Source organism: Amblyomma maculatum, chromosome 11 (assembly GCF_055883805.1).
Source record: "Amblyomma maculatum isolate TAMU_Amacu chromosome 11, ASM5588380v1, whole genome shotgun sequence".
Classification (NCBI taxonomy): Eukaryota; Metazoa; Arthropoda; class Arachnida; order Ixodida; family Ixodidae; genus Amblyomma; species Amblyomma maculatum.
In genome coordinates, this window is record NC_139354.1 from 96,899,875 (window position 1) to 96,913,364 (window position 13,490).

The window sequence follows — 13,490 nt, forward strand, 5'->3', positions numbered from 1 at the left end:
GTGAGCTGCTTGTACTCGAGCAGCGCCGCTCCAAAGCTCAAGTGGCAATGATCTCGCAACCGATGTAATAGCGGGCCACCGTCCTCTGCGAGCTGTAGGTGATCGATGTGTCGGAGCGCCCGCCGCGTGGCTAGAAGTTGTAAAGTCTACTCACCTGCCTCGGCCAAAGTAGTTGCGCATTGAGAGTTCTGAGGAAGGCCGAGGCAAATGCGAAGCGCCTTGCGATGTTCGACCTCCGGCTTCTTCCAGCATGATTTGCTCAGTGTGATGAGCGGTAGCGCGTAGATATTTCCCCCACAGCCGCGCAGTTGTACAGTCGTAACGCAGCTTGCTGGGACATGTCCTGGCCTCGAGCAGTGAGCCTGTGTACGGCAGCGGTGGTTCTCTTCATCTGCAGGTAGGCCTTGATCGCCGTGGGTCGGAAGGAAAGGCGCTGGTCTATGTCCAACCCCAGGTACCGCACCGAACGCCGCCACGGCAGGAGGGTCCTGTCCAGTGTGAGCGGCGGTGGTCGCTTGCGCGAGCTCAGAACACAGGCCATTGCGACGGATTTGTCCGCGCTGAGCGAGGGACCTAGGCCGTGCAAACAGTTGCTCACCGCCGTCAGAGCTGCCTGCAGGCACGCGCGCACCCGTGCTGTCTCGCCCGGCGTTCCCAGGCACCACAGAGCAATCTCATCTGCGTATATGGAGATGTACACATGATGCCGGCAGCCTGCAGGCAGGCATCCCGGCACCACCGACATCGCCACATTGAACAGAAAAGGTGACAGGATAGAGCCCTGCGGCACGCCTAGCCTGACCGGGCGAGGCGCCGAGAGAGCACCCCCCACGCGAACGCGCATGGAGCGCGCCTGGAAAAAGCTCGGAACGTATTGTAGCAAGCGTCCGCCCACGCCAGCCTTCTGAAGCGTCGCGAGAATAAGAGCGCTGCAGATATTATCAAACGCGCCCGACACGTCCAGCAGTAGAAGCAAACATCATGCTTAAATGCATCGACCAGTCGGTGGTACAGATCGGACGTCTCCTTAGGCGAGTATCCAACAAGCATCCTGACATGCGAGAATCCAACCTCCTGCGCCGCGTTCAAGCTTTCATCTGCTCCCGCATAACCTACATAGCACTCTACCTACGTCTCACGTCTGCCGAAAGCAAATGGCTAGAAATGTCACTTTCCATGTCCAGAGCTTCTCATAACCTCGTGGCTCTCGGGACACCCAGACGTCACGTATACTGACGTCTCTTACCATCACTCGAAGCGAGCAATGGGCAGGTAGCTCTCGCCCTTCATCGCACCTTGTACACAGCCTGCAGCATTCGCAATACAAAAACAGTCACCGCAGCTGAGGAGATTGACATTTCACTAGCGCTAGCCGACCCTAATACCAAAGTCGTCACCATCGATTCTATACAGGCTATTTCGCGACTACGATTCTGGCCGTATCTCTTGCCAGGCGTTGCTCATTCTACGTTCTAAAGAACCATCTTACACATCTCGCTTAATTCTTTGGGCTCCAGCCCATTAGTCGCTCAGCGGAAACGCCCCGGCGCACACTCTCGCTCGAGATATCAGCTGCTGACCCGAGAGAATCATCAGCCACCCTGCTTCCCCTGACACTAATATCTCACACGCTTCTCTACTCACCACTTACACAGACAAACTTCAGCACTACCGACTCCAAAGATGCACATATCCTCCCGCACACCGCGATCTAACATGACGCAAGGACGTTAATGGCGAAACTACTAACCGCAGCCTCCGACATACCTCCTTATACAACAGGATCTTTTCAAAATAGCTAGCCCTAATGTGCAAGCACTGCTCAACTCCGTCCACTCTCATACGCATGGCGTGGGCTTGTACACACTACAACACAGACAACTTAAAGACCACACAGAAGTGGGAGTCTCTCCTGCGTACTTCCAAGCCAGCAGACTAACACAGGCGTATCCAGGGCGCTGTGGAGGCCGCGACAAATCAATGTTATACATGCGAAACTCCTCTAAGCCAGCGCAACCAGTCCTTTGACTGGTACCTTGCATTTGGGCGCAATAAAACAGTTCACCACCACCACTCTACTCTTCACTCTTGGATCTTGAGGAGGGTCGCCTCTAAAGGAAGAGGCCTCAAGGAGCGAAATTTACTAAAACTAGTCCAGGCATACGTAATAAGCAGAATAAGTTACGCCACGCCCTACCTGGACATCAAGGCCGGCGAAAAAGAGAAGTTAGACTGCCTGATTCGAAGATGCGTTAAGAAGGCACTAGGACTGCCAATATGTACCTCGAGCGAACGACTGCACGAACTCGGAGTGCATAACACGTGGGCAGAATTGGCGAAGGCAGTGCGAGTCTCCCAATTAGAGAGACTAAGCACGACTGAGACGGGCAGGGTAATCCTTGCAAAAGTAGTCCTCAACCCAGACAGAGGAGTTCAAAAAAAAAGCCACGATTAATAGTGAAATCAGGAATGCCTTGGTAGTCCCCCCCTTCAATGGGATTATGCATCCAGAATTTAGGAGTTATGCATCCAGAATTTAATGTCGAAAGAAGGGCCAAACGAGCCGAAGCTCTAGAGCGACGGTTCAAGAACATGGGAGCAAAGGAAGTAGTCTATGTTGATGCGGCAAGTGGCAGAACAGGTGCAGCGGTAGCTTCGGTAGTCGATGGCCGAGGGGCACCGGTATCCGCGGCAGCCATCAGAGGCCGCAGTATAGAGACTGCGGAGGAAGTTGCGATAGCGCTAGCTTGCGTAGGAACAGAAGCCAAGTTCATAATTAGCGACAGCAAAACTGCCATTCAGAATTTTGGGAAGGGGAGGATATCGCCGCAGGCGGCCAAAATCCCCACCCAAAGAACGATAAACAGGAAAATTCAGTTAATTTGGACACCCGCTCACGCTGCCGTCCCTGGTAACGAGGCGGTTCACGAGCTAGCCCGAGCTCTCTACTTCCGGGTAGCCGTCGAGCTTCCCGAACACTGGGCATACGACGAGCGTCTGCCAAATTACGGGGAAATCATCGACCATTATAAATGGGGACGTAGACTGGTACCCCCGCCAGATGTTAGACTAAATAACAGAGAAGCTGTCGCGTGGAGGCGGCTACAAACTAATACGTTCATGAACCCGGTCTGGGCGTTTCACGTGCTACCAGACATTAGGGACAATGATCCCTGCAAATACTGTGGGACGAGAGGGACCCTCGACCACATAATTTGGGAGTGCCCACAATCTCCAGCGATAGGGCAAAATATTATAAGTAGAGAAGCCTGGGATACGCTGCTGCGAAGCGCAGACCCTGCGATCCAGCACCGCACCGTCCACCTGGCGGAAGAAGCCGCAACAAGCGAAAGGCTACCTGCCAGCCTCTAATCCGCGGGCGCACTACTCCCCGTTTCCGACGGAATTAAAAGTTTTACAACCAACCAACCAACCACCGCCACCGCGCAGCAGAGGAGTCGGCGGCAGCTGCAACGCGGTTCTTCAGCTGTACTCCGTGTGACGTCACTCGCTCCTCGTGCATGCGCAGCTTGGCTCATCGGGAGCTCTGCGAACTGGCTTAGCGACTGGTGTATCGTTTCTACCGCAGAAAAATTTCACTACACAAGGCAGTTTGAGCAGTCTGGTATTGTCGGTTTTCACATTGAAGTGATCTTGACCGCTACTCGGCCTTTACTTTCTTATAAACTAATTTACATTGTAACCTAAACTTTCAGCACGCTAGGTATTGGAGGCCTTCGTATGACACTAAATTTTTCCTTTCAATGACCTTGACTAAAGTGTGTTGTGCGAATTCGACGCGTTCACCCAAATATATACACTGCGCCTTCCTTTTCACAAAACATGACTTAAACCGCTTCGCCGTTGTGGTGCAGTGTTAAAGATGCCCAACTACAGTGTACCCGGGTTCAATCTTGAACATCGGCAGCTGCGTTTTGACTGAGGCCACCGAAAAGAAGAGGCTCCAATGCGCTGTGCAATGCCAGTGCTGTTGTTGTGGTTGTAGGAAGAAGGAAAAGAAAATGCAAGGGCCTGCTACTGGCGCTGTAGCTGTGCCACCTCCGCTGCCTCGTGCGGACAGAAGAGGAACTGATTCATTTATAGGAAGGGAAATGCGCGGTAACTGTCTCACTTGTTTTCTGTGGACACCGCAACCGCGCCTTAAGGGAAGGGAAGAAGATAGGCGTGAAAGTGGAAGGAGAGAAAGAGAAGCCGTAGTGGAGGGCTACGGAGTAATTTCGACCACCTGGGGATCTTAACGTGCGCTGACATCGCACAGCACGCGGACGCCTCTTCGTTTCGCCTCCATCGAAACGCAGCCGCCGAGGTCGGGTTCGAGCCCGGGTACTCCGGCAAGGGTAATCGGTCGTCTTACCACTGCACCACCCCGGCGGGGCACAGCAGAAAAATTAAATTGGTTCACAGGAAGGGAAAGGCGCAGTAACTGTCACACTTGCTCTGTGGACACCCGAACCGCGCCGAAGGGAAGGGAGGAAGGTGGGAATGAAAGTGGAAAGAGAGAAAGAGGAGCCGTAGTGGAGGGCTACGGAGTAATTTCGACCACCTGGGGATCTTTAACGTGCGCTGACATCGCACAGCACACGGACGCCACTTCGTTTCGCCTCCATCGAAACGCAGCCGCCGAGGCCGGGATTCGATCCCGGGAACTCCGGCACAGTAGTCGGGCGTCTTACCACTGCACCACCCCGGCGGGGCGGGGCACAGCAGAGAAAAAATAGAGAAGAATAAAAGTAGAGGGAGAGACTGACGCGTGCCGCAACAACGGCCATCGTCCACCACCAACGATGCGTGGGCGGATGCAATGACGGGCCACAAGAGCTTGATTGATTGATTGAATGTCCTTTATTGAATGGAAAGGCTCACGGCCATGGATGAACATAAAGGGGAGTAGACAGAATCTTCATTGTTTAGGTCGTCACTCGAATGAATTAATGAATGAAAAGCTTTATTTACACAAAGGGAATTCTCCCGGCGTTGGTGGGGCCCTCAGTCCGGGGCCCCAGTGGCCTTTGCCGTCTTGCGCGATCTGTCAATCAGCTTGAGCTGGTCGTCAGGCGTCGAGCAGGACAGTGCAGCCTCCCACTGCTCCGGTGTTGGTGTGGTGTTCATTGGTGCTACCTGTGTTTCTTGACAGGCCCATGTAACATGGTAGAGTGTAGGGAGTTCTCCGCATAGTGGGTATTTATATTCATATGTAGTGGGGTGGATTTTACTGAGTAGACTCAGATTGGGGTACGTGTTAGTCTGTAGCTGTCTCCAGGCAACCGACTGCTCTCTATTGAGGTCTTCGTGGGGAGGTGGATAGATCCTCCTTAAGGCTCTTTGATGTTCAAGGATGGCTCCATAGCGTCTAGTGACTGCGCCCGGTTCCCCGTCGTTGTGCGCCCCCCGGTTGGCGTATGCTCGGGCATTGGCGTCGGCACGTTGGTTACCTTTGACAGTCTCATGGCCTGGTGTCCACTTTATGAAGCATCTCGAAAAACTGATTTTTCTTGTCTTGAGTATGCGGATGGCCACAGTGGATATGCGTCCGCTGCTATACCTTCTCCATGCTTCTTGCGAGTCCGTAATTATTTTTGTGGTAGCCTCCTAACCCTGGTGGGTGATAGCGAGAGCGATTGCGGCTTCCTCAGCCTCGAGAATGTTGCTCTTGATCGAGGCGCAGTTGACTTCTTTAAGCTGGTGATCAAAAACACTGACTACCGCTCCGCGTTCTTCTTTGTATGTGGTCGCGTCGACGTACAATATGTTTCTTCCCTGCGAGGCTTCTTTCGTGTGCCTCGGATATTGCCTCTCTTCTGGCCTTGTGTATTTTCGGATGCATGTTTTTCGGAATCGGGTTGACCTTAATGATCTCTCTTATTTCTTTCGGTATGCTGCCCGTGCTGTTTATTTCTCTGCAAGCATCTCTCATGCCCAGTATATTTAGCGATTTCCTTCCCGTTTGCGTCTGCATGAGTCTTATTTTCTGCGCGAGAAGGTGGGCCTCGATGTGCTCTTGCACTGTGTTGTTTATGCCCAGTTTATTGAATTTTTCGGTCGAGGTGTTGACCGCTAGTCCAAGCGGATTTGTAGGCTTTCCTCAGGATTGCCTCCAGTTGTTCTTTTTCCTGTTCGAGCGGAATTTGGTAGGGGATGCCATATACAATTCGGCTTACAACGAGGGCCTGTACTAGCCTACAAGTGTCCTCCTCGGACATGCTTCGTCTTCTGTGGGAGATTCTTGCTATCATTCACGTGATCTGCGCGGTGGTACTTGCTAGCCGCCTGATTGTTTGATCTAAACGGCAATTGCTTTGTATCTGCACGCCTAGGATTTTTATTTGCGACACTTCCGGGATCTTCTTTTCCTCTATGTAGATGTCTATGGAGTTGTGCAGATCGTACCCTCTTCTGTGGACTCTCAGCACCTCAGATTCCTCCGCAGAACATTCCAGGCCGCAATGTCGAGCGTATGCGTTGACAGCGTCTGCTGCTCTCTGCAGACAGTCTTGCTTTTCTCCTAAGGATCCCCTGGTCATCCAGATCGTGATGTCATCAGCATAGATAGCATGTCTGGCTCCTTCAATTTCTTCGAGTTTTTTTTGCTAAGCCGATCATAACAATGTTAAACAGCATAGGGGATATCACTGAGCCTTGCGGTGTTCCCTTTTTGGGGGTCAGGAAGGTGTCTGTCCTGATGCCGCCTATTCCAATGGTGGCGGTTCTGTTACTTAAGAAGGCTTTCACGTAGCTGTGTATTCTCTGCCCGCAATCTAGGTTGCAGAGCCCGTCTAGCACTGCCCTGTGACTGACATTGTCGAATGCCGCATTGAGGTCGAGCGCGAGCAAGATGTTTTCTCCGTATTTCGGGACCCTTTTCGAATCACATTGCTCTAACCAGGCCACTAAGTGAGCCATACTTGGCAAATATCATGTGTGTTAGCATCAGTTTCTAGAAGGAAACGGCAGTTCAGGCGGTAGGGTTTGATCGCGGAGCATCCAGTAGAAAAAGCAGGGCAATCCCAGAGTAGATGAGATATGCCGCCGCGAGATAGAGTCGTACGTGGGGGCACGTAAAAAGAGACAAAAATTCGGTGGCTGGCTAGTTCCGCCGCAAGCTGCGTTGACCTACCGTCCCAGTCCCGTAGGGGCAGGAACTGCCACCCTTCACCACCTCCCAATTGTTGTTGTTGTTCTTGTTGTGGCTGTCAGAGGAAGGAAAAGAAGATGCACGGGTGGTGGCGGTGGTAAGAACATTTATTTACACAAGGGGCAGGAGGTATGTTTGGATCGGCCCATAAGGGACCGATCCTTACAAGCACTAGGTGGAGGTCCCTAGTTGAGGACCCCAGTGGCGGTTGCCGCCGCTCGAGCGCGTCCGACTAAGGCTTGTTGGACCTGTAAGTCATGGCAGCCGAGCAGGACCGCCTCGCAGTTCTCCCGGGTTGGGTTGGGGATGGGGGGAATAGCTGGGTTGGAGGGGCAGGCCCACACCATGTGATAAATGTCAGAAGACACCGCTCCACAGTGTGTGCATCTGCCACTAAAGGAGGGGCCAAATGTTTTAGGGCTGCCGAGCACAGCAATGTATTGGTGAAAAGGCGGAGAAGAAGCCGCTCATCCGCCTTTTTGAGACCTTTACATGGGCTGGGATAACGGCGATGACAAGTTTGATAGTACGTCGTGATATCTTTGAAGGTGTAGGCCGGATTAAAATCGGGTTCCTGATCGGGTAGGGAGCAGAAAACAGCCCGGTGAGAGAGCGCGCGGGCGGCTGCGTCTGCTGCCTCGTTTCCTGCCAAACCATGATGAGCAGGGGCCCATATAAGGTAGCGGTGTGCGGGGTCCGTATCCCGTATGCAATTTAAGTAAATTTTATAGGCTAGTAAGGGAGTTCAGCCTTGTCTGACGTTCCGACAGGCTCCTCGCGAGTCGGTAATTATGTATTTTGAGTCGGAATGAGAGGCCGCAAGAGCAATCGCCACCTCTTCTGCGTGTGTTGTACTTTGGGCTCTGAAGGTGAGACCGTTAACCGTTTTGCTGTTGTGAACTACAGCGGCCGTGTACCATCCCCCGTGGTGAGGGCCGGAGGCGTCCACGTAGTACACACCTGTTTTGTTGCCATAATGTCGGGCTAGGGCTTCCGCTCGTGCCAAGCGCCGACCATTATGATCTTCGTGTGACATATTCGCTGGCAGAGGTCGCACGCAGAGGGCGCGTCTCCACAATTCTGGGATGCGAAACCTGTCTTCCATGAGTGTGGTGTGTTGGATATGGAGTCGAGCAAGAAGGCGGCGACCCGACTCCGTTTGCAACAAACGCGTGTACTGATTTGTAAGGTGCGCCTCCCGGAGCTCCCGAAAAGTATTCACCACCTCAAGGGCCATAAGATGGCTGTTTGAAGTAGTGATGGGGAGGTCCAGGGCACGCTTGACAATTTTGCGAAGAATAACCTCCAGGGCATCCTCCTCTTGTTTCCGTAGGTGGAGATAAGGTGTCGAATATAGAATCCGACTGGTCACAAAGGCGTTTGCCAGCCGCAAGGCATCCTTACTTCGCAACCCCCGCGTTTGTTTGAAACCCGACGGACCATGCGGCCCACCTGGTCCCCCACCTTACGGAGTTTGGCCAATGTAGTGTCTGACCGTCTGTGTTTGTGTGTGTAGAGTCCGAGTATCCGTATCTCGTCAGTTTCGGGTATGGGACCAATGTCTTAAGAAAGAGTGATTTGAGTTGTGCACTTTCGCGAGGGGCGGAGGTGCACAAATTCAGATTTTTGTGGGGAACACTGAAGACCACAGCGGCGGGCGTAGCGGTCTACTATCGTTGCCGCTGTTTGCAGGCTGGTTTCAATCTCCCGATACTACCATGCGTGGCCCACAGGATGATGTCATCGGCATACAGGGCGTGCTGCACACCAGTTACACCATCGAGCTGGGCAGGCAGGTGCATCACAGCCAAATTGAAGAGCAGCGGGGAAAGTACTGCGCCTTGGGAGGTTGCCCGCGTGCCGAGTAGGTAAGGACCATGCTCACTATCTTGGATGCGAATGTAGGACTTACGATTCGTGAGAAATTGCTAGATGTATTGGAATGTGTTGAGACCACAGTCGGCCTGGCTTAGGTGGGTGAGTATAATCTCGTGTGTTACATAATCAAATGCCCCTTTGAGATCTAAGGCGAGTACTACCCGGTCATTATGAGGGCATTCGATTGGGTCAAGGACTTCCCGATTGAGTTGCAGGAGGACATCTTGAGCGGATCTGTGTGGGCGGAATCTGAACATGGTACCTGCGAATACATGTTTTTGTTCAAGATATTCAGATAGCCGGCCCCGCACCATCGTCTCCATTAGTTTGCCCACACAGGAGGTGTGAGAAATGGGACAGAGGTTATCTGTGTCAATTGGTTTCCCTGATTTACAAATAAAAGCTACCAGAGCCGTTTTCCAGTCGCTTGGCAGGGGGGGTGTCCCCGCGCCAAATCGCATTGATGTAGTCAAGGAGGGACTGGTATGCCGAGTCGGGCAGGTTCGTCAAAAGTTTGACGGTGACCTTATAACTTCCCGGGGCAGTGCCCCGTTTCATTTTGGCAAGAGCCGCCCGCAGATCATGGAGTTTGAAAAGTTGATCCAGCTCTGTGTTCTCTCTGCCTGCATAAGAGTATGATGATCCACGGGGGCCTTGGGCTGTACACCGATACTGGTCCCGGAGTTTCTGTGCCAGTTGAGTAGTGTTGCCAGAGAAAGCATGCATGGCTCTCTGCAAATGTTTCTGTGTTTCGGTTCGTGTTTGGGTTGGGTCGATGAGGGCTCGAAAGAAGCTCCATGTGTTGCGGCTAGACATTTGTCGCGCGGCCGTGTTACTTCTGTCCACCCAGTTGGAGTCGACGAGATGGGCCGCGTACACACGCTTTCTGGGTGAGCTCGGCAATTCGAGCTTTAAGCTTTCTGTTGTGTTTCTGGCGTCGCCAACGGCGGACGAGGCTGCGACGGGCTTCCCAGAGGTGTAGGAGGTGGTTATCCACGTCCGTAACCGCCTCTGAGAGCTGGATATGTGTTTCATGCGAGCGAAGGTGTGTCAGCAGCTGTTGGGACCATGCTGAGTAGCCCTGCTCGGAAATGGGTGTGTTATCAAGTGAGTCAAAATTTTGCCTGAATTTCGTCCAATCTGGGATACGGGCTTGTGTTGTGGGACGTTTGAGCGGGTGTGTGTGTATTGTAGTGTTAAGGATGCAGTGGTCGCTACCGAGGGTTTCCTCGGTGTTGAGCCAGTGTGCGTGTCTTATGTTGCGAGTGAAGGTTAAGTCCGGACACGTATCCCGTGTTACGGAGTTTCCTAACCGTGTTGGGCAGACCGGGTCAGTGTGGAGGATGAGGCCCAACGTGGACGCAAGTTCCGCCAACTAACGTCCGCGCGACTCCTCTTTGCAATACCTCCCCAGCTGACTGGGAGCGTTAAAGTCGCCCACGATCAGGAGGGGATCGCGACCCGCTACTCTTAGCGCTCGGCTGAATAGGTCCGAGAATGTCACTCGCTTGAGTTTGGGAGGGCAGTACATGTTAAGTACATGCAATGGCGGGTCCCTGTGGCGGAGTGGTAGGATTGTCACCATTACATAGGAATAATCTAGTTGGAGATCGAGATCCACTAAGTTGGCTGTGCATGCTTTGTGTACGAGAAGACAAGACGCGGGATCCTGTTGGAACGTCGTGTAATTTGAAAGTGTGGCGCCTAGGCCTGGCTCCTGGAGGGCTACCACGGCTGGTACAGACTCGAATGTTTCAAGGTAGAGACGGAAATTGGCCCGCTTTGTGCGGTCCTTAAAGCCTCTACACTTCCATTGTGTTATTAATGTTGAGATGGCCGAATTGGAGGTAGAAGAGCGCCTGTGACTAAGGTGTCTCGCCATGATTGAACATTTTTGGCGAGGAGGAGGGAGTGGCTGCCCCAGAGCCAGCTACCTGCGGCACCAAGGGAGTTGCGGCAGGAGCGGAGCAGCTGTCCTCATTGTCCGAATCAATGATCCGACGGTTGAATTTTGCACGACGGGATACGTCCCTAATGGGCCCCGACCGACGGAAGAGGCGGGGATTGTCCGTAATGTGTTTTGAGACGACCGCGGGTATGGCAGTTATGACCTTGGTGAAGATCTGGTCCATAGCGGCCTCGACCATAGATTGCATTTTTGAGGATAAGCGTTCCTCCATCGCGGAGATCGCTGTCACGAGGGCTGGCGAGAGCTCCGCATCGCTCTCCATCGCGTCCGAGTTCTGCGAGCTCGGAGCGGCGGATGCCAATTTTGATTCTAAATTTTGAATTTTGTTCACTAAAATTTCATTCTGTGCCCGGAGCACGTCAATCTGTTTTTTTGTATTCCGCATCGAGCGCGGAGACGGTGAGTGGGGAAGAGGGGGGGCTAGGGAGAAGAGGAGGCGATCCCCGCCCAGCTGCTCACCTGTTTGCCATGTTGGGGCGCGGATGCCCGGGCGCCGGCAGCGCCACTCGTCTTGAGAGCCGGGAAGCGGTGCTTGTCCATGCCGCTGGGCGGTGGCGGTGGAGGCGCCTTCTTCTTCCCAGGCGGCGTTTTGATGTCGGTGGCAGGAGCCGCAGGCGGCGTTCCGCCATTGCAACCTGAAGCTTGTTTCCTTGGATGCCGCCGTTTTGCTGGGGGCTCACGGCGTTTGGCCTTGGGGCCTGGTACCTTGAGCTGGCGGAATTTTCCCGTGCAGTCACGTGAGTTGGTAGAGTGGGCTTGCCCGCAGACTGCACAGGATGGACTGCATTCATGAGGTGCCTCGACCCCGTCGACGGTCGGCACCGTTTGGCCACACAGGCCGCACTTTTCGTAGTCCGGGGAGGGGCATGTGTCCGCCCGGTGGCCCACAGTACCGCATCGCACGCAGGCCGAGACAGTTCGCTTGTACGCACGTACAAGGGCCACTTCTGAATTATAGTGAATAAATCGCGGCACCAATTTGCCCACAAAAGTGAGCGCCGCGACGTTTGATTTTCCAAGCTTGCGGATATCGGCAAGCTCTCCAGCACGCCACTGGATCTTGTTTTGGAGTGACTCACTGGTCTCGTAGTTGGCTACGGTGATGACGCCGCGACACACATCACCAGTGAGTTTCAATTGGCCGTACATGGGGAGCTGACCTTTGGGTGACTCAATTTCGAAATCACGCAGAAGCTTGTAGCGACGTGCGGTTGTCGGGTGCCTGCGACGATAAGATTTTGCGCCCACGTGGGGACGAGGCTGAGCGATGCTGCGGCCTGGGTGCCCAGGTAGGCAGCGAACGCTGCTCCTAGCTCGCCATGTTGGAAGACATCCTTGAGAGCGACGGTAACCCGGGGCTTCAGGATGATGACAATGTCTTCGGGGTGAAGCTGCGGAAGCGGCTTTGGTTTCCAAACGGGTCCAGAGTTACGCGGGGGCCCGCCGTGAAGTGCTGCAGCGCGCGCAGCAGCGTTTTGTTGTGTTGAGGGGTCATTCAACTTGGTATCCGCCTTCTTGGCGCTCCGCTTGCGGGAGCGGCGTTCAACCAATTTGAATAGCCTCACGTTCTCGATGGGCGCAGAATCCGGGCTATCAGGCGCAGAAGTTGCCGAAATCTGACCAGGTCATGGTGGCCTGGTCGTAGCCACGTTGTAGCTGTTCAGCCATCTTGCCGCTGTTGGGCGACTCACCCACGGCCGGGCTGCGGCGCAGCCGTTAGGCCTAGCGTCGCCGCCACGACACGCAAGTGATGATCGGCCCTAAAAATGCCTTAATAGTCCCACCTGTGTGCGGGTGGTGTCCACAGGTAGCTGCCAATTTCCAATCGCAGCTGACTTGATGGGGTTGAGGTCGAAATTTCGTTGCTCCAGCCAAAACTTTGGTGGAGCCGATACGCTGCACGTCCTCTCGCTTGGCGCGCTCACAGCAATTTCCAATCGCAGCTGACTTGATGGGGTTGAGGTCGAAATTTCGTTGCTCCAGCCAAAACTTTGGTGGAGCCGATACGCTGCACGTCCTCTCGCTTGGCGCGCTCACAGCGCCCCCCCCCCCCCCCCCCCTGCACGGGCCTGCTACTGGCTCTGTAGCTGAGCCACCTCCGCTGCCTAGTGCAGATAGAAGAGAAAATAGAGAAGAAAGGAAAGCAAGAGGGAAAGAAAGACGCGCGCCGCAACAGCCGTCGTCCACCACCAGCGGTGGCGTGTGCAATGACGGCCTACAACAGACAAAAATTCGGTGCCAGGCCAGCCCCCGCCGCAAGCAGCGGTGACCCACCTGCACCAGCCCCATCGCCCCTCCCAATGCCAGTGCGCGTTAAAGCTCCTAAGGCGGTCGAAATCACTCCGTAGCTCTCCACTGCAGCACCCCTCGTATCCTTCCGCTTTCACTCCCACTTTTCTCCTTTCTCTTACGGCGCGGTGCAGGTGCCCACAGAACAAATGTGACAGAAGTTACGCCTTTCCTTTCCTGTGAATCCAGTACTTCATTAAT

General features: G+C 53.9%; 1 protein-coding gene across 1 annotated transcript in view; it reads right to left on the minus strand.

Annotated features, from left to right (window-relative positions):
• Positions 1-13,289, minus strand: part of LOC146174451 (lipase member N-like) — a 58,515-nt gene extending 45,226 nt beyond the window's left edge. The window contains exons 1-2 of the mRNA XM_084585396.1: positions 13,275-13,289; positions 12,319-12,616 (exon numbers count right to left, since the gene is read on the minus strand). Coding sequence (XP_084441522.1) covers positions 12,319-12,616; positions 13,275-13,289 — 313 coding nt within the window. The remainder of the gene's footprint in view (positions 1-12,318; positions 12,617-13,274) is intronic.
• Between the last annotated feature and the right edge of the window lie 201 nt (positions 13,290-13,490).